General features: G+C 72.9%; 2 protein-coding genes across 2 annotated transcripts; both read right to left on the bottom strand.

The window, feature by feature from the left end:
- Positions 1-2075: 2075 nt before the first annotated feature.
- ZBTB7B (zinc finger and BTB domain containing 7B) lies at positions 2076-4436 on the bottom strand. Its single transcript, XM_082496221.1, has 2 exons — positions 3390-4436; positions 2076-2826 (listed from the first exon to the last, which is right to left on the bottom strand). Exons 1-2 carry the CDS (start codon positions 4382-4384, stop codon positions 2406-2408), a joined length of 1416 nt encoding a protein of 471 aa, XP_082352347.1. The 5' UTR covers positions 4385-4436; the 3' UTR covers positions 2076-2405.
- A 14740-nt stretch (positions 4437-19176) lies between these two features.
- On the bottom strand, positions 19177-21529 carry LOC309682041 (mothers against decapentaplegic homolog 6-like). Its single transcript, XM_082496055.1, has 4 exons — positions 21471-21529; positions 20638-21039; positions 20386-20499; positions 19177-19726 (listed from the first exon to the last, which is right to left on the bottom strand). The coding sequence occupies exons 2-4, from the start codon at positions 21017-21019 to the stop codon at positions 19191-19193; spliced, it is 1032 nt and encodes a 343-aa protein (XP_082352181.1). The 5' UTR covers positions 21020-21039; positions 21471-21529; the 3' UTR covers positions 19177-19190.
- Positions 21530-21608: the final 79 nt, after the last annotated feature.

Below are 21608 nucleotides of genomic sequence, written 5' to 3'. Positions count from 1 at the left end.
CCCTGAGCTGGTGACCGGCACCCCATGGTGGTCCCGACCTCGTGGTGTCCCTGGCTCCATCCCTGCTGTGTCCCCCAGCCCCATCCTCATGGTGCCCCCAGCCCCACTGTGCCCCCAGCCCCTCACTGACCCCAGCCCCACCCCCACAGTCTTCCAAATCCTGTCCCTGTCCCCATGGTGCCCCCAACCCCACGGTGCCTCCATCTCCGGCCCCACGGTGTCCCCATCCCCTCCACGTCCCCATCCTCATCCCCCGTGGTGCTCCCAGCCCTGTCTCTGTCACCATGGTGCCCCCAGCCCCATGGTGCCCTCATCTCCAGCCCCATAGTGCCCCCCACCCCTCGATGTCTCCATCCCCATCCCCATAGTGCTCCCAGTTCTGTCCCTGTCCCCATCCCCACAGTGCCCCCAGCTCCATGGTGTCCCCATCCCCTCCACGTCCCCAGCCCCTCCATGACCCCATCCCCATAGTGCTCCCAGTCCTGTCCCTGTCCCCACAGTGCCCCCAGCCCCATGGTGACCCTGTCTCCAGCCCCCAGTGCCCCCAGCCCCTCGATGTCCCTGTCCCCATCCCCATAGTGCTCCCAGCCCTGCCCCTGTCCCCATGGTGCCCCCAGCCCCTCCATGTCCCCATCCCCTCTATGTCCCCATCCCCTCCATGTCCCCAGTCCCTCCATGTCGCAGCCCCATGGTGCTCCCAGCCCTGTCCCTGTCCCCATGGTGCCCCCATCCCCTCCATGTCACCATCCCCTCCATGCCCCCAGCCCCTCCATGTCCCCAGCCCCATTGTGCCCCCAGCCCCTCGATGTCCCTGTCCCCATCCCCATGGTGCTCCCAGTCCTGTCCCTGTCCCCGTCCCCATGGTGCCCCCAGCCTCATGGTGTCCCCAGCCCCTCCATGACCCCATCCCCATAGTGCTCCCAGCCCTGTCCCTGTCCCCATTGTGCCCCCAGCCCCTCCATGTCCCCAGTCCCTCCATGTCCCCATCCCCGCGGTGCTCCCAGCCCTGTCCCTGTCCCCATGGTGCCCCCAGCCCCTCCATGTCCCCAGTCCCTCCATGTCCCCATCCCTGCGGTGCTCCCAGCCCTGTCCCTGTCCCCATGGTGCCCCCGTCCCCTCCATGTCCCCAGTCCCTCCATGTCCCCATCCCCGCGGTGCTCCCAGCCCTGTCCCTGTCCCCATGGTGTCCCCAGGCCCTCGACGTCCCCACCCCGCGGTGGCCCCAGCCCCACTCTGCTCCCCCCAGAGCTGCTCCGGGGCGGGGGTGTGGGGCAGACAGAGTGCCAAGCGTGAAGGGGGGGTCCCTGCTTCTCCGTTTATTACCAAGCAGCCTTCGTTTAAAAAAACAAACACAAACAGACAGACAGACAGACAGAGGCGACCCGGCGGGGCGGGGGGGCGGCCGCCCGCCGATGATTCGTTTGGTTCCTGACACCAGAGAGGTTCAAGTAGCCGAAAATTTCAAGTTCACCATAAGGCACTTTAAAGCCACGACGGGAGCCGAGCCCCTCGTCCCCATCACCCCTCCCGGCACCCCATGGCAAGGGACAGACGCGCGGGGGGCCGGGCAGCGCTGGCGGGCAGCAGCGGAGGGGCCGGGGAGGGGAATATATTACATCATCTTTTTAAATATAGATAAACTCTTATTTTAGGCAAATAGTGCCAATCCCCTGCTCCCCCCCCCCGGGGGTGGGGGGGTGGGGGGGCTGCGCCCTGGGGTGGGGGGTGGGGGGAAGTGGGGCATGTGCAAAGGGCAGAGGGGTGACCTGGTCACCTCGGGGAAAGAAGGGGGGGGGGTCCCACAGGGCCGGGGAGGGAGGGGGGGGGGTTGGGGGGGGGAGAGGGGAGTCGGGTGGGGGCCGGGGCTGCCCCACACCCGGGTGGGCTCACCCGAATAGTGCAACCAAGAGAAAGCAGCCGGGAGTGCAGGGGCGAGGGGGGCTCGCCGGGGAGGGGCTGCTCGGGATGGGAATGGGGGGGGGGAGGGGGGGGACAAGCTATGTACAGTGTGGGGTGGTGGGTACCCACCCCCCAGGTTGAGGGGGGGGGGGGGTGCCCGGGCCCCGCTGGGGGAGGGGGGGAACATCCATGGTGGGGGGGATGGGGGGGTGGGGAGGACACCCCAGTCTCGCTTCCCCCCCCCCACCCCCCCAACTTTTGCCAGGGCTCCGCCGCCCGGGCACGGCGGAGGAGGGGAGGAAGGGGGGACCCGGGCACGGCGAGGGGGCAGGAGGGACCCCCCCCCACCCCCCCCACCCCACCCCATTGTGCAAATCGGCCAGGGGGGAGTTTCCCCCTTTGCATAACTGGGAACGAACCGTGACGGGGAAAAACGGGAACAGAAACCCCGGCGGGCACGGCTCGGCACGGCACGGCACGGCGCGGCACCCGCCCCGGCGGCGGCTCTACGCCGTCTCCACCGGCACAGCGCCGTCCGGCTGCGGCCCTTCCTCACCCTCCGGCTCTTCTTCCTCTTCCTCGGGCCGTCCCGGACCCCAATAACGGGCGATGGAGAGGCGCAGCCCCTCCAACCGCCCGTTGGAGAGGTCGAGGCCGGGGGGGCCGGCGGGCGGCGGGGGCGGCTCGTCGCGGCGGCGGCGGCGGGTCCGCACCTCCAGGCAGTTCTGGCCCTTGAGGTGCCGCTGGAGGTGGTCGTCCTTGGCGAAGGCCTTGTGGCAGAGGTAGCACTCGTAGGGCCGGGCGCCCGTGTGCAGGTGCATGTGGTTCTTCAGGTCGTAGCTGTGCAGGAAGCGGGCGCTGCAGTGCTGGCAGGAGTAGGGCCGCTCGCCCGTGTGCTTGCGCATGTGGATCTTCAGCTTGTCGTTCCTGGAGCGGGGCGACACACGTACAGGGAGACGTCGGCACGGGGCAGCCGGCAGCCCTGGGCAAGCGGCTGCCTGGCCGCGGCGGGCAGGGGGACGGTGCCGGCAGCCCTGAGGTAGGGTTGCGGGGCAGGGATGCGCCAACAGCGCGTGATGGAGCTCCGGGTGCCGCGGCGGGGCCGGGGAGTGCGGGGACTGCCGCGGCACCGGCGGCGGTGGGAAATGGGTCCCTGCGTTGTACCGCAGCGGGGCTGCAGGCAGGGCAGGCGTGGCGGGGGATGCTGCCTGCGCGGTTGGTCCGGCACCGCTCACGGCACGCAGAAGAGCCCACGGACCTGGACCGTACGGTGGCGGGGCTGCGGCCAGGCACCGGCAGGGGAGGCGGTGCCAGGGGATGCTGCCGGGGACACATCCGACACGGAGGGTCGGTCCGGCAGCGCTCGCGGTGTGAAGCGGAACCCGCAGACCTGCGCTGCACCGTGCCACAGGCGCCGGCAGGGGAGGTGCCATGGGGGAAACGCCGTTGGGTACCCATCAGGCAGAGAGGGTCCGACCGGCAGCACTCACCGTGTGAAGCGGACGCCGCAGACCTGGCAGGCGAAGGGCTTCTCGCCCGTGTGCGTACGCATGTGGCGGGGCAGCTTGCCGGCGCCGTGGATGACCTTGTGGCAGACGGGGCACTCCTGGGGCATCTGCGAGCGGCGTTTGCGCACCAGCTTGTCGGGCGTATCCAGCCCGGGCGCCAGCGACTCGTGGTGCAGCGAGCTCAGGTACGCCATCAGGTCGGGGTCGATGGCGTCCTCGTCGGAGGCGGCCTCCTCGGGGGACAGGGAGGGCTGGTAGGGGAAGGGGAAGGAGTGCGGGGGCAGCTCCTCCTCCTCGGGCAGCTCGAAGCTCTCGTAGGGCAGAGGCAGCCCCTCGGGCAAAGGGGGCGAGGGCGGCCCGGGGGGCGGCGGGGGGCTGCCGCAGCCCTCGGCCTCAGCGGGCGGCTCCTCAGCGTGGTTGTTGAGGCGGGCGCCGCGGGCTTGCAGGAACTTGCGGGTCTTCTTGCTGCGGCGGGCGGCGGGGCGGGGGGGCGGCGGGGCGGGCGCTTCCCCCTCGGGGAGGGAGGCGAAAGCCTCCAGGTAACGGCGGGCGCGTTCGCAGTCGCCGTCGTCGGGGCCGGGCGCCTCCATCCCGCTGCCCTGCAGGATCTCCACGCAGGCGGCGATCACGCAAGGGATTTCCAGCAGCCGGGCGGCGCGCAGCACTTCGCCCATGTTGGCGCTGCTGATGGTGAGCGTGGCCGTGTAGGCGAATTCCAGCAACGCTCCCAGCGCCTCCGGCCCGACGAAGTCCAACTCGCAGACCTCCTGCCCCGGCCCCGGTCCGGCAAAGAGCTTCTTGAAGTAGCGGCTGGAGGCGGCCAGGACGGCGCGGTGGGTGCGGTACTCCAGCCCCTGCGTCTTGATGGTGACGTCGCAGAGCAGCCCGAGCTGCCGCTGCTCGTTCAGGCAGCTCAGCAGCTCACTGCTGTGCTCGGGGAAGGGGATGCCGATGAGGTCGTCCTCCGGGCTGGCCATCGTCCTCACCTGCGGGAAGGAGGGAACGCTCGCCGACCAGCACGGGAACCAACCGAACGACGGCGCTCGGAGGAAACGCGGCGGCTGATGCCACGAAGCCGGGGTGCGAGGAAACCACCATTGCACGGGGCTCGCCGGCGGCACCGAGGAGCGGGGTTTTGGTGGGACACCAAACCGGGGTAGGCTGGGGGCTGCCCTCACCCCCACCCAGCCCGTGCCGGGGTTGGCGGGCGGCAGGCCCCCCGCCGCAGCCCCCCGCGCTTCCTCCGCCGCCAGCACCCGGCCGCCCGCGCCGCCCCCCGCGCCACCACAGCAAAGGGGGAAATCTCAGCGCGGCGCCTTTGAACGGCGCCCAGGCGCCGCGCTTCCTGCCCCAGCCCACCCACCCCCCGGCCCCCCGGCACGGCACGGCGCAGCCACCGGCTCCCGGCACCCTCGTCCTGGGAACGGCGGGCCTCACCGGCGGCGGGCGCGGGTGGGCGGGCGAGTGCTGGGAAGAGGGCCCCGAGGGCCGAGGGCCGCCCCGCGGAGCCCGGTCGGGCTGGGAACGGGGGCCACGCTTCCTGCCACCGCAGATTAGGATCAGCACCCGCGCCGCCGGTTCCTGCCCCCGCTCCCGGTGGGGGCCCGGCCCCCTCCCTCCCTCTTTGCCCCAGCCCGGGGCTGCTCCTCGCCCAGCCAAGCCCTGCCTGCGTGAGCCGGGCCTTTCCCACGCTGCGGCTGGCAGGGCTTGGCCACAGCCATAAATCCGGCACCGGGGCCCTCATGGTGCTGTGCCGGTGACCCGCGCGTCCCCACGGAGCCGGCACAGGCGGGCGATGGAGCCTGCGGGAAGAGGGAGCCCACTGCCCTCCCAACACGCAGGCAGGGTACGGGCAGCAGCGGCAGCTCCGGTGCCGCGACCTGACCCGCAACCCCATGCCTGGCCGTGGGTCATGCCCTCCCGGCTGACCGGTGCCGCCGGGTGACACCGGGGTGCGCGGTCCGTCCGGTGGCTGCAGCCCTGCCTGCACTCCGAGGCGGGTGCGCAGCACCGCCATGTCCAGGTTCTCGGTGCTGCCAGAGCTGTGCCGTGCCACGCCGAGCCCAGCCAAGCCACGGCGGCGGGTGGCATGTGGCACTGGACATCACCGAGCCGCCGCCAGGCCACGCTGAGCCGCGCCAGGCCCATCCAAACCGAACCCCACCACGCCGTGCCGGCCCGTGCCAAGCCACGCTGTGCCGTCGGCGGGCGCGGGGGACGTGCCCCCTCTTGCCCGTGGAGGGGCGGCGCGGCCGGCGGCCCCCGGCGCAGGGGCCCATCCCCGCGCCGGCCGCTCCCTGCGCTTGGGCGGCCGCCAGCTGGGGCTGCCTCGGCAGGCGGCTGGGAACGGCCCCGGAGCAACCGGCTGCGGAGCCGCCCCAGCCGCTGCCGAGCAGGCCCGACCGGCATGGCAGGCGGCAGCCGCCCCTGAAACTGGGAGCCGGGCAGTGCCGACCGCCCGGGATGCTGGCGCCGAGCACCCATGGCCGCCCCCCCCACCTTCCCTTGCCAGGAGCCCGTCCCGCCACCGCCGCCGGCGGCCGGGGTCCCCGCTGCCCACCAGGGCGGGGGCGAGCGGATTAGGGGCGATTAAGCCATCAGGGCCCCGGGAGCCAACAGGCAGCGACAGCCCCCGGTGGGATTAGGCAGGATTAGCAGCGGGGGCAGGATTACGGGAGGCGAGCGCCCCGTGCTGCAGCTCGGACAGTCGGGGGGGGGGGGGGGACGGACACACGGACGATGACAGGGACGCGGTGCCCGCTGAGGGACCCCCATGGCTGTCGCAGGCGGTGGTCCCGGGATGAGGTGGCACCTGGATCCTCCATCACTGCCTCGCCTGGCCAAACCCCGACGGCAGCAGGATGGACCCCCCTGTCCCCCGGTCTCTGCAGTATCCCCTGGTCCCACCAGGCATGGGGAGCTCGTAGGGTTCTCCCTGGTGCTGGCACCCGCCGGCACGTGACCGTGGCGGGGCTCCTGCGCCAGGGGTGCCCGGGCCTGGTGCAGCAGTCGAGGTCCTGGCAGGTGGCGAGGTGCTCCGAGGAACAGGCATGGCCACCGGCCTCGCCGTGTCGCGGTGCAGGCGGCCTCGCCGTGCCACGGTGCTCACCGGCGGAGGCCCGGCTCAGCCCGGCGATGGGAGCCGGGACCCCCGTCAGCGGTCGCGGGGCCGGATGCCTGCGGACGAGGGCGCGGGGCTGGGGCAGGGCGGGGGCGAGGCGGCAGCAGGAGGGGGATTTTCCATCCACCAAACCGCCCGTTTACGGCTTCTTCCCCGACACCCCCCGCCCCCCCCGCGCATCCTCCCCGCTGGAGCGAAGTCACATGCTGAGCGGGTGCTGCCATCGAGGAGATCGCAGCGGCGATAAGGAAATGGGGAGGAGGGGGGAACGACGAGGTGTGAGGTTGCCGGAGCCACCCCCGGCCCCCCGGCGTTCCCTGGCCGGCGCTGGAGATGATGGCGCGGGGGGCACGGGCCGGGGAGGGGGCTGGCAACAATGCCCGCACCCCCGCCGCGCCAGGGCTTTCTCGGTTACGTCAATGCCTGCGGCCGGGCCCGTTTCGGCTGCGGCAGCCACACGGGGCCGGGGAAAAGGGGGGGTTCGCTCCCCACACCAAGCCGGCTCCCATGCCGGGGCGGGCGGCAACGGGAACAATGCCTGCCCAGGTCACCCTGACATCCCGCCGCCGGCCTGCGCCGCTTGGCACAACCGCGGCCAGCCCCCATTACCTGCCAGCTCCCCCCTCCTCGGCATGGGGGTCCCGCCGCCCCGGCACAGCCGCATTGCAGGAGGGTGGGGGTCCGGCCCTGCTAGCACCCACCCAGCGCGGGGCCCGGCTGCACCCCGTGCCACCAAGCCGGGATGGCACCCGGCACACGGGCACGATGCCAGCCTGGGCCAGGCACCGGCCCCAGCTCGGTGGCAGACGTGGGGTGGGAGGGGGTGCCTGGGGGGATCCCCTCACCTGCTCCCCCATGGGAAAGGAGGGGGGGGGGGGGGCAGGGGTCCCGGGGAGCGCGGTCCCCGTCCCGGTGCTGCTGCTTTCGGTCGCAAACGCTGTCGAGGGACTTCACAGCCGCACCGGGGAGAATGAGTCACCCAGGAAGGGGAGCGCGGCGCCAGGCAGCGACGCGGCCCCCAGCCCCTCGCCCCGCAGGGGCCCCTCGCCCTTTGGGAGCCGGGAAAGGGACCCGGGTGTCAGGGCCGTGCATCCCCCCCCCACCACCACCCACGCACCCACCCACCCATCGCCCTGCCCGGAGGCGGTGGGGAGCAGCAGCGGCCCCAGCGCTGGCCGCCACGGTGCAGGGGGCGGCATGGCTGCGGGGGCAGGGGGCTGCGCGGCCCCTCTGCCCAGCCGGCGGGGAAGGCGGTGAGCCGGGGTCTGGCCAGCGTGGCGGCCCTCAAGCGGGCACGCGCTGGCGGTGTGGCGGGGGGTCCCGGTGCTGGCGGGGAAGCGGTCGGGGGAAAGCGGTCCCGCTCTTAGAAAAAAAAAGAAGAAAACAGCGAGCAGAGCCGAAAGGAAATGGTTTGAAGAGAGAAGAGGATAAACAGACCCCCCACCCCACGGCGCCGGGGAGCGAGCCCCACGGCACCACCCCGGCCCCCCGCTGCCATCCGGCTCCTCGCGCCCGCAGTGCCACCCGGCTCCTCGAGCGCCTCGCGGGCACGGCCGTGCGCCGGTGGCCAAGGCACGGCAGCCATCAGCACCGGGCAAGGGGCTCGGAGCTCCGGGGGCCAGGTGTGCCTCCGCACCCAGCCGGCGCTGCCCGGCACGGCTCCCGGGGCCCGGTGCCAGCCCGGCACGGTAGCTGGGTTGGAGGTTGGGCACGGGCTGCCCTGCCATGGCGGAGCAGGCGGCTGCAGGATCGGCGGCGTCCCCCGCGCCAACCCCGGCACCTGCAGCGGGGACGAGCAACTGCCGGCCCAGCCGAGCCCCCACACCAGTCCCCCGCCCACCGGCCCCATACTGGCATCACGGCACCCTCCCGCTGCCAAAACCTTCCCCACCGCCCGGGCCAGGCAGAGGCGCGTCCGGCTGCCTGGCATCGACGCCGCAAGGTGCGGGCCCCGCTCTGCCAGGCCGCGGTGACCTGAACCTCGCCGCCCGTCCCTTCCCTTCCCGTCCCGTCCCATCCCACCGGCAGCGAGGGCGGTGCGCGGCTCGGGCGACGCCAGCATCCCGGCAGCCTCCCAGCTGGTGCCAGAGCAGCCATGCCCGGCCCTCCCCGTGCCCGGCGGTACCTCGCCGGGTGCCCGCCGCCCCGGCACCTTCTCCGCCACACCGGCTGCTGGTGGCGGGGTGGGCGCGCGGCTCACCTGACGCGTGTCCCGGCGTGGCTCGGTGCTGCGCCGCGGCCGGGTCGGCGGCCCGCGAGCGGCAGGGAGGGGAAGACAGGGTGCTGTGTGAACTTGGCCCCGCTCCCCGCTGCACTTGAGCGCAGGATCCCACCTCAAAAGGAGTCGACGCCCACACCCCGGGTCACGCACCTCCCAGCCCCGCTGCTTCCCAGAACACACACGGCATTAACCCTTCGCGGCCGGCGCCGTGCCGCGGGGCGCCAACCCGGAACCGGGCAGGGGGCACCCCCTGGTCCCCTCCCGAGGGAGGAAATTCCCAGCGCCGACAGGACGGGCGCCCCGTGCCGCCGGCATCCCCTCCTCGCCGTCGGCGTCGCCTACCCCACCACCTGCCCCGGCCCCCCGCGCCGAGGTGTCGGACGGGCCCTCGCCCTCCCGCCGCCCCGGGGCAGGGCGCTGGGTGCTGGGTGCTCGCCGCTGGCCGCGGCCGGCCCCGGCCGAGCCAGGAGGGCGCCTGCGCTTGGCGGGAGCGGGGCTGCCACCGCAGGGCTGGGCTCGGTGCGGCGTGTCGTGGCCTGCCTGGCCAGCCCCAGAGCCGCCCCCCCCCCCCCCCAAAAAAAACCAAAAAAACCTGCAGATGCACATCCCGCTCCGGCCCCATAAGCGGGTCCCCGAGGTGCCACGGGGGATGTAGGACATGGCGAGGCGGGGAGGGGGAGTCGGGGGCAGCGCTGTGTCGCCTCGGTGCCCTCACTCCCCACACCGGTGGGGTACGGCCCCCCCCCCCCCCCCCAATTTTTTCCCCCGGCAGACCCCTAGGGCCGGCTGTAGGTTCACGCAATCCCCCCCTACACACACACACGCTGTAATTACACCCTCTGCCTCCCCAGCTAAACAGCAATTAGCAGCCAGGGGAGAGCACCCCACACCCCATCACCGGCACCCAGTACCCGCCCCGGCCACCCACACCAGCCCGGCCGGGGACGTGCCGGGGCGCTACGGCGAGGCTGCCCCCCGTACGGGGGGCAGCCTCGCCATAGCGCCCCGGCACGTCCCCGGCCGGGCTCCGAGCAGCCATGCCACCGTGCCGGCGTTGCCAGCAGCACAAGGCCTGGCAGAAAGGGGAAGAGCCCTGCGCCAACGCGGCCGCGCAGCCGGGCAAGGCGGGGGGGGGGGGGGCCCCCAGCAACGTTCGCGGAAAGAGCCGGCTTGTGCAAGAACCCGACCACAGGGACGGGCGGGCGGGCAGAGGGGCAAGCGGCTACGTCGGCGACTCGCTCCTGAAGGCCAAGGTGGCATCCCACCTCCCTCATCATCGCCGGGGAACGCAATGCCGCCAGCGGGTCAGCACGATGCCCGCATAAGTGCCGCCATGATGCTGCGGGCCAGCGCGGGGGCACGGCCCCAGGCCAGCGTCTCCGGGAGGGAGGGAGGGGACGCGGTAGCTGCTTGCCAACCCTCTGCCTGCCCTTTGCTCCCCATAAAGGAGGGGAATGGCGCCAGCCCCCCCTGGCCCAGGTGTGCCAGGTGCTAAGGGCGGGAGATAAGGTGGGAGAGGCGGGCAGGGAGGGGCACGGCATGGGCACGCAGCCCTGACTCAGGGTTCCCGCTGGTGGCCAGGCCCCACCGGAGTGAGTCACCACATCGTCGTCCGTCCATCCCCCCAACACCCCTAGAGGGGGTGGGGGGGGGTGTCGCAACCGCCCACGCGCCAGCCGCCAACTGCCACTGGTGTGTTGTCCCCCCCCCAGCCGGAGGGTGCCCACCCCGGGGTGGGATGGATCAAGCCATTGGGGAGGATGAGCTGAGTTTCAGCCATCCTCCTCCGCGCTCCGTAATGGCCTCGGCTGGCGGCACCCTGACCAGTGTCACCAGTGATGGGGCACGGCCCCATCCCGCACACGCAGCCGGCGATGGGCTCCGGTAGCATCCTGGCTCCCGCACGGCACCAGCCCCTCTCCTGGCGGCAGGACGGGCACGCCAGCCATGGGTGGCCCCATCTCCCGTGCCACATCCCGACACGGGGGACCCCAACCTGCCAGGACTGGGTGTCCCACAGCCACCTGCTTGCCCGTGGGTGGCCAGGACAGATGTGGCCAAGGGTGTGTGGCCTCTGTCGGTCACCCCCGGGCTCCCCACCATAACCATCGCCATCCCCAGCGCCGGGAAGAGGCCACGCGAGGCCGGACAGGGGCTGTCACCGGCTGCTCCCTGCCAGGGCGGCCCAGGGAGCGCGGCCACGTGCGGCCCAGAGTGGACAGAGGGAAGGAAGGCAGGAAGGAAGGAAGGAAAGAAGGAAGGAAGGAAGGAAGGAAGGAAGGAAGGGGTTGCCAAAATTGCACTTGAGGAAGGGACGACCAGGAAGGAAATGATCAACAGCAAACCCCATGTTTGATCACCCCGGCGCGGGGTGAAACCCACCCATGGGTTCCCCGGCAGCCGGGGGGGGGGGGGGACGGACAGACAGACAGGGCTGCGGTCGAGGCTGCGGAGGGGCTCCAAGCCCGGCCGGTGCCCGGGGGCACCTCTGCCAGTGCCGAGGGGGCACGGCGGAGCCGGGCATCCCGCTACACCCCGGCTTGCACGGCCCAGCCTGGCCAGGACCCCACTGGGATGGAACACGAGTCGGCTGCCTGCGGGCACCCCAACAGCCGGGGCACAGGCACGGGGGTGCCGGTGGCAGCAGGACGAGGCTCTGCCAGCCCTGGGCCTGGGCCGGGCTGGCTTCCCACGGCTGGTCCCGCTCGTCGGCCCCGGGGTGAGCCGGCTCCGGTGCTGCTCGCCCTGCAGCCCACAGTCACGGGAGCCCCTTGGAAGGCAACCAGACCCCCCGGTCCCGCCGTGCTGCACGGCCCCGGGGGGCCCCCCAGGCTGGTGGCATCTCCTCCCCGCCGTGGGGTCCCTGTCCTCACGGCACCCCGAGCCGGACTGAGCTCCATCAGCCGGAGCTGGCGCAGGATGGACCCCAGTGCTCCATCCCGGCACCGGGGCGGTCACCCGGCAAGGACAGTGCCAGCCCACGGCCCCCCCTCCACACCCCCCGAAATAGCCCGGCTTCCGCCCCCACGGCAGCTGCCTGCTGCCAGCTCCCCGCTGCCCACGGCTGATCCCGGGGGAGGGAAGGAGGGGGCAGGCGGCTCTAATCCCCCCCGAGCCCACGTAGCGCTGCCAGCGGGGCCGTGCCCGCCGCGGCCTCCCCGACCCACGCAGCGCCGCGAGCGAGACCCCGGCCAGCCCTGCACCGCGGGGAGGGCGACGGCCCCCGGCCCCGCGGCACAGTGGTTCGGGGGGCAGCCGGCCGTGAAGCCCCACCGTGGCACGCGGGGCCCCAGCGGGATGTCCCCACCGTGCCGGCTCTTGGGCACAGCCCCGGCGGGACGGGAATCCCCTCGCCCTCCCCTCCTCGGCCCCGCTGCGGACCAAAAGCGGAGCATCCTCCTGCCCATCCTCACCGCAGCCCCCAGCCCCGTGTCCCCAAGGAATACCCGCGGGAGGGGAACCGAAGCAGAATCGCCGGGGCGCTGCCGTGCCCGCCGCGTGCCAGCCAGCCCGGCTGCGCTCCCCAGCCCGCCGGCAACCAGGGCAGGCAGCGTCGGGCACCCACCCTGCCCAGGACCCAGCGCCCAGCGGCAGGACGCCATACTCACCGCCCCCTCCAGCCGCTGCCCATGGGGCCCGGGGACACGGCGGGGACAGCCGGGGCAGAGCGGAGCACGCAGCGCAGCCGAGGCTGCCGGGAGAGGCCAGCGCTCGCCTGACCTACTTCTCCTTCCGCATCACCTGCTTTCATTTTCCCTCGCCACGGCTCGGTCCCCCCGCCCGCCCACGGCCCCGCCGAGTCACGCCACCGGCCCCGGGGGCACGGGACACCGGGACCCTGCAGCTCCCGCCACACCGGCGTGCACGCCAACCAGCCACCCGTCCCCGGGAACAGAGCGTGGCCAGGCACCGGGCGTGCTGAAGGTCACCAGCCATGGCACCGGCATCGGCCACGGCCGCCTCCCCCGCTGCCTGCACGGCCACCCAAGCGTCACCTCCCTGGCATGAAGCGAGTTTGACGGGTCTCAGCCCAGCCCCTCGCCAGGTCCTCCGGCCGCCCCGGGGCTCGCTGGGGTGTGGACATGCAACTCCTGGGGCATGTCGGGGACGCCAGTGCTGCCGCGGGGAGCCAGGCGGGCGCCAACCCCCCCCAGACGGGGCGGCCTCCCCCGCTGGCTCCCGCGGTGGGGTTACCATGGAAAGGCGGCGGCGGCGGCGCAGGGGGAGCGCGGGCTCCCGGGGGCTCCCGCCAGCAGCCCGCGCGCTGCCAGGAGAGATTTCTCCGTGGTTTCATCATCCGCCACCCGCCCCGAAGGAGAAGTTCCTACTCCGCGCGCGGGGCAGCGGCCACCCCTCGAGGGCCGGGGTGCGGGGGCCGCGCTGGCCCCTGCCACCCCCGCTGCCCCCGCTGCCCGCCCCCGTCGCGCTCAGGCCCGTCGCGCTCGTGCCACGTGTGCATCGAGGGTGCACGGCACCAGCTGGCAGAGCGGCGCTGCCACGGCCTCGGGCTCAGCACCGTGGCGCTGCCAGCGAGGGGGGGGGCAGGGGGGTGGACACAGCCAGCCCGTGCCGGGGTGGGTGGTCTCAAAGGGTCCCCAAAACCCAACACCGACATCCCCCCCCACCCGCCTGTCACATCCCCATGCCCGGGGGCTTCACCCGCCTCCCCAGAGAGGGCACCCCCAGCCCCAGTCAGCCCCCAGCCCGGCCCCGCTGCCCCACACCCTCCCCTGCCCCACAGCTTCCCCTTCTCCGGGCACCCACTTCAAGTTCCCGAGCCCAGCTCCTCCCTCCGCGCCCGGCACTGGCATCACCACCGCGGCCTCGAGTCACCGGCAGCTCCCGTGTGCCTCTGCCAGTGCCGGGGGCAGGGGGGGGGGGGGGGTAAGACAACGACACCCCAGTCTGCTCCCGGGGAGCCCCCAGCCCGGCTGCAGGTGGGGGAAACTGAGGCACGCCAAAACTCACCCCACGCCAAACCCGGCCCCGCGTCCCTTCGCCCGGCGAAAGCAGCCGCCAGGGTCAAGCGCGGCCGCGGCCCGAGACAGCAGCTCTCCTCCGGCGCGGGCCGCGGCGGGAGGGTAAATACCGTACCCCGCCCCGGGCAAACAGCCGGCTGGGGGCAGCCAGCCGGGGGGGGGGGGGGGGACAGGTACGGCAGGGCTGGGTGCGCGCGTGGGGCAGAGTCCACCCGTGTTTGGCGGGTGCTACCGAACCGCCGGGCCCAGTGGGCACCCCTCCGCCGAGCCTTGCCACCGGCGATGTACCCCACCAGGTGCCAGGCCTGGCAGGTCACCGGTATGGCGCAGCGCGTGCCGGGACACGGGGACATTCGCTCTCCCGCTTCTACCGGTACCGGTGGTACCTCCTCGCCGCCACGGTGCAGAGCCCGCCAACACCCGTGAATGCTCACCGTGCCGGGAAGGGGGCCGGTGGGATGGCGGCAGCCACTTTGTCACCCGGAGGGTGGCACCGCAAACTGGACCCCCCCCAACCCCCCCCGCCCCCCGGGGCTTGGCAGCCACCTCGGGAAGCGGTGGGGACCTGCCGGTGTCACCGCTTTCCCGCAGCCCCGCGGACCGGGAACACCCCACGCGTGATTTTCCCCCCCCCACACACACACCCCCCACGGGCGACGTGTCCACCGGCTCCGGCGGGTACGGTCGGGTCCCGGTTCCCGTGCGCCGGGAGCGGGCGGTGCTCCGCTCCCCGATCGTACCCGCCGGTAGCATCCCGGATCCACGCGACTCACCGTAAACCGGGTGTCAAATGCTTTCGCCGTCCCGGTACCGCTCCCGGTCGGTCGGTACCTCCCCGTCGGTGGCTCCGTCCGTTCTTACCCGCCGCCGCTCACCTGCTCGCCCCGCCCGACCTCCTACGGGCCGGTCCCGGGACCGCGGCCCCGCCTCCGCCTTCACCTGCCGCCACCGCCCCCCCCCACCCCCCACCCCCCCCCCGCCGCCGCCGCCGCCGCCGCCGCCGCCGCCGCCGGGGCTCCAGGAAGCGCCCGCCCCCCCCCCGCGCTCATTGGGCAGCGCGCCGGCGCTCCGGCCTCCTATTGGTGGCCGGAGACGCCCATCAGCCCCGCCACACCCCGCCCACACCCCCACACCCCCCCCCGGGAGGGCGGGCCCCCGGGAGGGCGGGGGCCATGCGGGGGCCCCCCCGGGACCGGGGGTGCGGTGGATGGAGGGGGGGGGTTAAAGAGCTGAGTCAGAGGCGCGGGACGGCGGCGATTAACGGGGCCGCGATGGGAACGATCCCCGGGAAGGGGGGGGGTAAAGGGGGTGTGGGGGGGTGTGCCGGTACGGCCCCGGTACGGCCCCGCCGGTGCCTCGCCCGGTGCCAGGCGCCGAACGCGCCCCGCCCGCTGCGGCCGCCGAGGCCGGACCGCCCCGCTCCGCTCCGCCCCGCGGGCACCGGGGGGGGCGGGGGAACCGGGCACGGGAGAGCCAGGCACGGGGGGGGTGGGGAGGATGGAGAACGGGGCACCGAGAACCGGGCACGGCGTTGGGGGGGGTGGAGTACCGGGCACGGAGATCTGGGCAGGGGGGGATGGAGGGGATGGAGAACCGGGCACCGTGAACCGGGCACGGAGAGTCGGGTACCGGGGGGGGGGGGTGATGGAAAACCGGGCATGGAGAGTCGGGCACCGGTGGGGGGAGTGATGGAGAACCGGACACCGTGATCCAGGCACGGAGAGCCGGCACCGGGGGAGGGGGGGAATGGAGTACCGGACACCGGGGGGGAGGGGGGGGGGGGGCGCGGTGTGACTGCAGAACCAGACCCGGAGAGGGGATGGAGAACCGGGCACGGTGACCCGGACACGGCGGGGGCGGGGAATGCAGCCCTGCCCACCGGGCGGGGGGGGGGTTAAGCAGAACCGGGCACGGGGAACCGGGTACGGGGAGGATGGAGAAGGGGGAACCGGGGGTGCGGAGGGGCGCGGCGCGGCGGGGCAGCCCCCCCCCTTCCCGTTCCCGGCGGCGCTGGGGCAGGGCGGGGCGGCGGTGTGTGTGTGTGTGTGTCCCCTCCCCGGGAGCGGCCCCCCCCTCCTTCCTCCTCCCGCAGGTGGCGGGGCGGGGACCCCGCGCAACCTGTTTGGCCGCCGCCGGTTCCCGGGAGGCAGCGGCGGCGCGGCCCGGCCCCGGCTTCACCTCGTCTCACCCGATTCGTGTGTCCGTTCCCCCCCCTCCCCGTTTTCTTCCCCCCCCCCCCCCCCCCCCTCTCCTGACTCAGAGCCCGGCCGCTGCCCGGCGCTGGCGGAAAGTGTGAGGAGCCGCCGCCGCCGCCGCCGCCGCCGCCGCCGCCGCCGCCGCGGGCTGCCAAGGCAAACACCGCCCCGCGCAGACGTTATGTCAGCCGGGAGCGGCGGGGGGGGGGGGGGGGGGGGGGGGGGCACCGCTCCAGCGCCGGGTCCCGTATCATCGTGGTGTCCCCCCCCACCCGCCGGGCCCCGGTACCGGGCACCTGCCGCCGCCCCGCGTCTCGCCCGGCCCCGCTCCCTCCCCGCGCAGCGGACACCGCTTCTCTCATCTCTCTCTGTCCGTCTGTCCGTCCACCTGCCTCGCACCCCCCTCGCCCCGCCCGCACCTCCATCACCTCCCTCCGCCCACCGGCTGGACGGTCACCTCCATCCCCCACCCCCCACCCCCCAACCCCCCGCCCCCACCTCCGCCGCCGCACCGGCCGCCCCCGCACATCCCCGGTCCGACCCGACCCGCCGGGCTCGGGGCTCCCGCGGGGGCGGTGGCGGCGGCAGGCGCGGGGGAAGGGGGGTTGGGGGGGGGGGGGGGGGAAATCCGCAGAAAATCCCCTCCGCGCCGCTGACACCCGCTCCCGGCCCCGCCGCCCACCGGCCCGAAACCGGCTCCCACGGCCCCGCCGCTCCCCGCGGATCCGCCCCCCCCCGCCCCCCTCCGTCTCGGGCCGCCGCGCTCTGTCGGTACCGGAGCCCTCGGTACCCGCGGCGGCGTTCCCGGTGCCTCCCGCCCGCCCGCTCCCCCGGGGGCGGCCCCGACGGCGCGGTCCCCACTCACCTCCTGCCCGCGGGGACGCGGCGGGACCGGGAGCGGGACCGGGGCCGGGCGGGGCGGGCGGGGGCCGCGGAGCCCAGGCCCGTCTCAGCCGGGCCGGCGGCGTGGCAGGAAGGACCGGGCGGTCATCGCGGCCCGGCGGCGGCCGCCTGCAGAGGGCACTGCCGGTCCCCGGAGCCGAGCCCCGCGGGCCACCAGCGCCCCGTCCCCGCGCGGTAACCGACACGCGTGGGGGACCCGGGGGGTCGCTTTGGTGCCGGCGGCACCGTTTATTTGGGTTACAAATATCAGATGCAGCCCGGGCACCCCAAGGCTGTGCTCGCCCCGGGGAGGGTGGGAGGGGGTCCCCGTGCCCCCCCCCCCCGGGGCTGGAGGGGCCCCGGGATCCCCCGGTCCGGGGAGCTGCCACGGGAGACCCTGCCCCGGCCCCGGCCCCCGGCACGGAGCGGCCCCGAGCTCAGCTCCCGCTCGGCACCTCTGTCCCGGCGGTGGTGACCCGGATCAGCGCCTGCCGTGGGGTGCCCACCTGCCCCAGAGCCTGCCCCACGCTTCTCCAGCTGTGCTCACCTGCCCCAGAACCTGCCCTGCGCTTGTCCAGCTGTTCTCAGCTGCCCCACACTTGTTCAGCCCTTCTAAGCTGCCCCACAGCCATCCAGCTGTGCTCACCTGCCCCAAACCTGCCCCACAGCCATCCAGCTGTGCTCACCTGCCCCAAAAACTGCCCCATACCCATCCAGCTGTGCTCACCTGCCCCACACTCATCCAGCTGTGCTCACCTGCCCCAAAAACTGCCCCATACCCATCCAGCTGTGCTCACCTGCCCCACACTCATCCAGCTGTGCTCACCTGCCCCCAAACCTGCCCCACACCATCCAGCTGTGCTCACCTGCCCCCAAACCTGCCCCACACCCATCCAGCTGTGCTCACCTGCCCTAAAACCTGCCCCACACTCATCCAGCTGTGCTCACCTGCCCCAAAACCTGCCCCACACCCAGCCAGGAGTGCTCACCTGCCCCAGAACCTGCCCCACACCCATCCAGCTGTGCTCACCTGCCCTAAAAGCTGCCCCACACTCATCCAGCTGTGCTCACCTGCCCCAAAACCTGCCCCACACTCATCCAGCTGTGCTCACCTGCCCCAAACCTGCCCCACACTCATCCAGCTGTGCTCATCTGCCCCAAAAACTGCCCCACACCCATCCAGCTGTGCTCACCTGCCCCAAAACCTGCCCCACACCCATCCAGCTGTGCTCACCTGCCCCCCAAACTGCCCCACACCCATCCAGCTGTGCTCACCTCCCTCAGAACCTGCCCCACACTCATCCAGCTGTGCTCACCTGCCCCAAAACCTGCCCCACACCCATCCAGCTGTGCTCACCTGCCCCCCCAAACCTGCCCCACACCCATCCAGCTGTGCTCACCTGCCCCAAAAACTGCCCCACACTCATCCAGCTGTGCTCACCTGCCCCCAAAACTGCCCCACACTCATCCAGCTGTGCTCACCTGCCCCAAAACCTGCCCCATACCCATCCAGCTGTGCTCACCTGCCCCAAAACCTGCCCCACACCCATCCAGCTGTGCTCACCTGCCCCCAAAACTGCCCCACACCCATCCAGCTGTGCTCACCTGCCCCAAAACCTGCCCCACACCCATCCAGCTGTGCTCACCTGTCCCAAACACTGCCCCACACTCATCCAGCTGTGCTCACCTGCCCCCAAAACCTGCCCCACACCCATCCAGCTGTGCTCACCTGCCCCACACTCATCCAGCTGTGCTCACCTGCCCCAAAACCTGCCCCATACCCATCCAGCTGTGCTCACCTGCCCCACACCTCCCACTCTGCCAGCTCACTCCAACTCCCCCCATGCCTGCCGTGACCCCCAGACCCACCCCACCCCCCCAACCCCCCATGCTGGGGATCTGCCCCACCTCCCCAGGAGCGCCCTATGGCCCCCGGTGTCCCCCAGACGTGCCCGGCTCCTGCGCACCCTGCCCTGGCTGCCCTCCCCCGGCCACCTATGGTGCAGTGGGGGGGTCCTGCATCGTGCTTTTCTTTTTTTTTACAAAAATAACATAAATTAAAATAAATTTAACCATTAAAATAAAAAAAAAAAAAAAAGAGAGAGAGAAAGAGATTAAATAGTGCCCTGTGTCAGCCGGGGGGTGTGTGTGTGTGGGGGGGAAGCAGGGTGGTGAGCCAGGCATGGGGGGCACCGGACCCCCATGGGGTTTGGGCAGAGGGTCCCGGCGAGGGTCCCCTGCGCCAGGACGACCCCGCTGCAGCGCAGCCCTGGAAGGCTGTGGGACAGCAGAAGGGTCCCCCCTCCACCTTGTACCTGCCTCGGGGGGGGGGGGGGGGGGTGTCCATGGCACCCCCCCCCCCCAACCCCAACCAGCCCCGGCCCCTCAGTAGGGCCGGTTCAGCAGGACCTCCAGCCAACACGGGCAGGAGGTGATGAACTGCCGGGAGTAGCAGGGCCCCCAACCCTTGGCAAAGCTGATACGGACGCTATGGGGGTCGCAGGGACCCTCCCCGGGGAGCCGCCAGCCCCCCTCGCCCCCCGCCCGCTCGTAGTCGAACACCTTCGCCGAGTAGCCGGGCAGCACCTTGAGGACGGTGAGCCCGCGGGCGCCGGGGGGGCCCAGGGTGGGCGAGCTGACGAAGATGGGGTGTTCGCTACGGTTGTACGCCCACACGCCGCCCGGCTCCCGGCTCAGCAGCAGCCCCCGGCCGATCTTGCCGCGCGCCCGCCGGACGGCGCGGCTACGGTGGGCAGCCGGTAGCTGGCCCAAGCAGAACCCGCTGCCCCGCGGCAGCTCGCAGAAGACGTTCACCGACGCTTCGTGCACGGCGTAGAGGCGGCCCACGCGCGTCCGGTGCTCCCAGTAAGCCAGTTTGCACCAGTAGCCATCCTTAACGGTGCTCCACGAGATGCTGGTGTCTGGTGGGGGAGAGCAGAGCCGTCAGCGGTGGGCAGAGCCGGAGGGGCTGCGGGGAGAGGTGACGGGGAGGGGGTGGGCACAGGGGGGTTCGTGCCCCCCCAGTTTATGCAGGGGCTGGCGGAGCGGACAGACGGACAGACGCGGCACCCCGTGGATGTCCCCGCATGGGCTCTGGCATGGGGTGTGAGTCACCGGAGCCGCTGCATGCCGGCACGTAGTGCCGTGCCGTCCCCGGCCACCGTCTCTGGGGACTGCGGCAAAGGGGGGTCCCCGGGCGAGGGGAAGGTGGAGCCCCAGCGGGCAGTGGCCCGGTGGCCAGCAGCCAGGCCGGAGCCGCGGCTGTGTGCGTCAAGGCACATTGTGTGTGTCCCCGTGGGCATCGCTTCCTCCGGCGGGGAGCCCGGCGCCGCCAAAAATAACAGGAGCCGCAGTTGGGAGGGGGTCGGGGGGGGGTGGGGGCAGACCCGGGCTGGTCCCCCGGCAGGAACCCCTTTCCTCCCGCTGGCGGTGGCTGCCGGCTCCGCTCCCCGATTTTTGGGTGCTGTGTCCCGCACCGCTGCACCCGGACCAGCAGTAGGGGGGGGGCATTTGCCTGGGGGAGCGGGACTGCGGCACCAGCCCTGCCGGCCACCCCCCCTTCCCCGGGGGACCCTCTTACCGCGCCGGTCCCCGCCGTTGTAGCTGAACTCCAGGAGCTGAGTGCCGGGGTGCTGGGGCTCATCCGGCCAGGAGGGACCGCAGGATGCCTTCGAGTAGGGGGGCGGCGGAGTCTCTGGGGGGAGGGGGGGCACGGAAGGGGGTGAGTGGCTGGGATACGCATCCCACCCCTCCGGAGCCCACCAGAGCCCCCAGAGCGGGGACCAGAGATGGGAAGGTGAGGAGAGGCTCCGGTGGAGCTGGCGGCACTCACCGGGTGCAGCCAGGCGGCTGAAGTGGTGGGGGTTGCAACAGAGCACGGCCGCGTCCCCGCAGCCCCCCCGGCCCCCGGCGCAGTAACAGAGGCGCTTGAGCTCATGGGGTTGGCGGAGGTCGGGCCAGCGGTAGAGACGGCAGAGCAGGACCTGGGGGGGCAGCGCCTGCTTGGCCCCCCGCGGCGCCCAGACGCAGCCGGACTCCCAGGCGCCCCGGCTCTCCACCGCCTGCACCAGCAGCTCCAGCTCCTCGTCCTTCAGCTTCTTGAAGAGGGCGTGCGCCGCCGGTTTGAGGGCGCCAGGGCCGTCCTCGGGGCCGGCCGCCGCGCAGCGCTGCCGCCACAACCGTCTCACCAGCCCGGCGCGGCGTGAGCGGAACATGGGGGGGCAGCGGGGACGGCCTGTGGGACGGGGACAGGAGTCACCTCTGCGTGCCCAGGAGGGTGCTACGGCTGCGGGGGACCCCATTTGGGACATGGTACATCCTCCCGCTCTGGCAGAGCCGCTCTCCCCGTCCCCACCGGGGCCCCGGCAAGGCCACCCTGCCCGCTTTTGCCTCTGCCCGCGGCTGCCAGTCCCCCACGACGCTGCCTGTCCCCACAGACGTGCGAGGACACAGCGCTGCTCCCAGGGGGACGGGTGCCCCCAGGGTCACGTGGAGATGTGACCCCAAAACCAACCCCCTCTGCCGGGGAACCTGCCCCTGCTGAGACGGCGAGAGCAGGGGTCCATGCACCCCCGCCCCCCACCCCACCCTTGTGCCCCCCACCCCCCCCCAGTGTGGGGCTGGGTGAGGGGTCCCCAGGAAATGGGGGGGGGGTGTCTCACTCACGGCGGGTGGCGGAGGTGGGTGCGAGGAGCCGGGGTTGCGCATGGGGCCGCGCTCTCGGGGCGGCCGGCACCGCTCTGCCCGCTGCGCGCCGCCGCCAGGACTTTTTCCTGTGCCGGGACAGACTCTCCCCTCCCCCGG

Source organism: Vanellus vanellus (assembly GCF_965231255.1).
Source record: "Vanellus vanellus genome assembly, chromosome: 27".
In the NCBI taxonomy this organism is placed as follows: Eukaryota; Metazoa; Chordata; class Aves; order Charadriiformes; family Charadriidae; genus Vanellus; species Vanellus vanellus.
The sequence above is the reverse complement of the archived record's forward strand: the minus strand, read 5'-3'. Positions and strand labels throughout refer to the sequence as shown.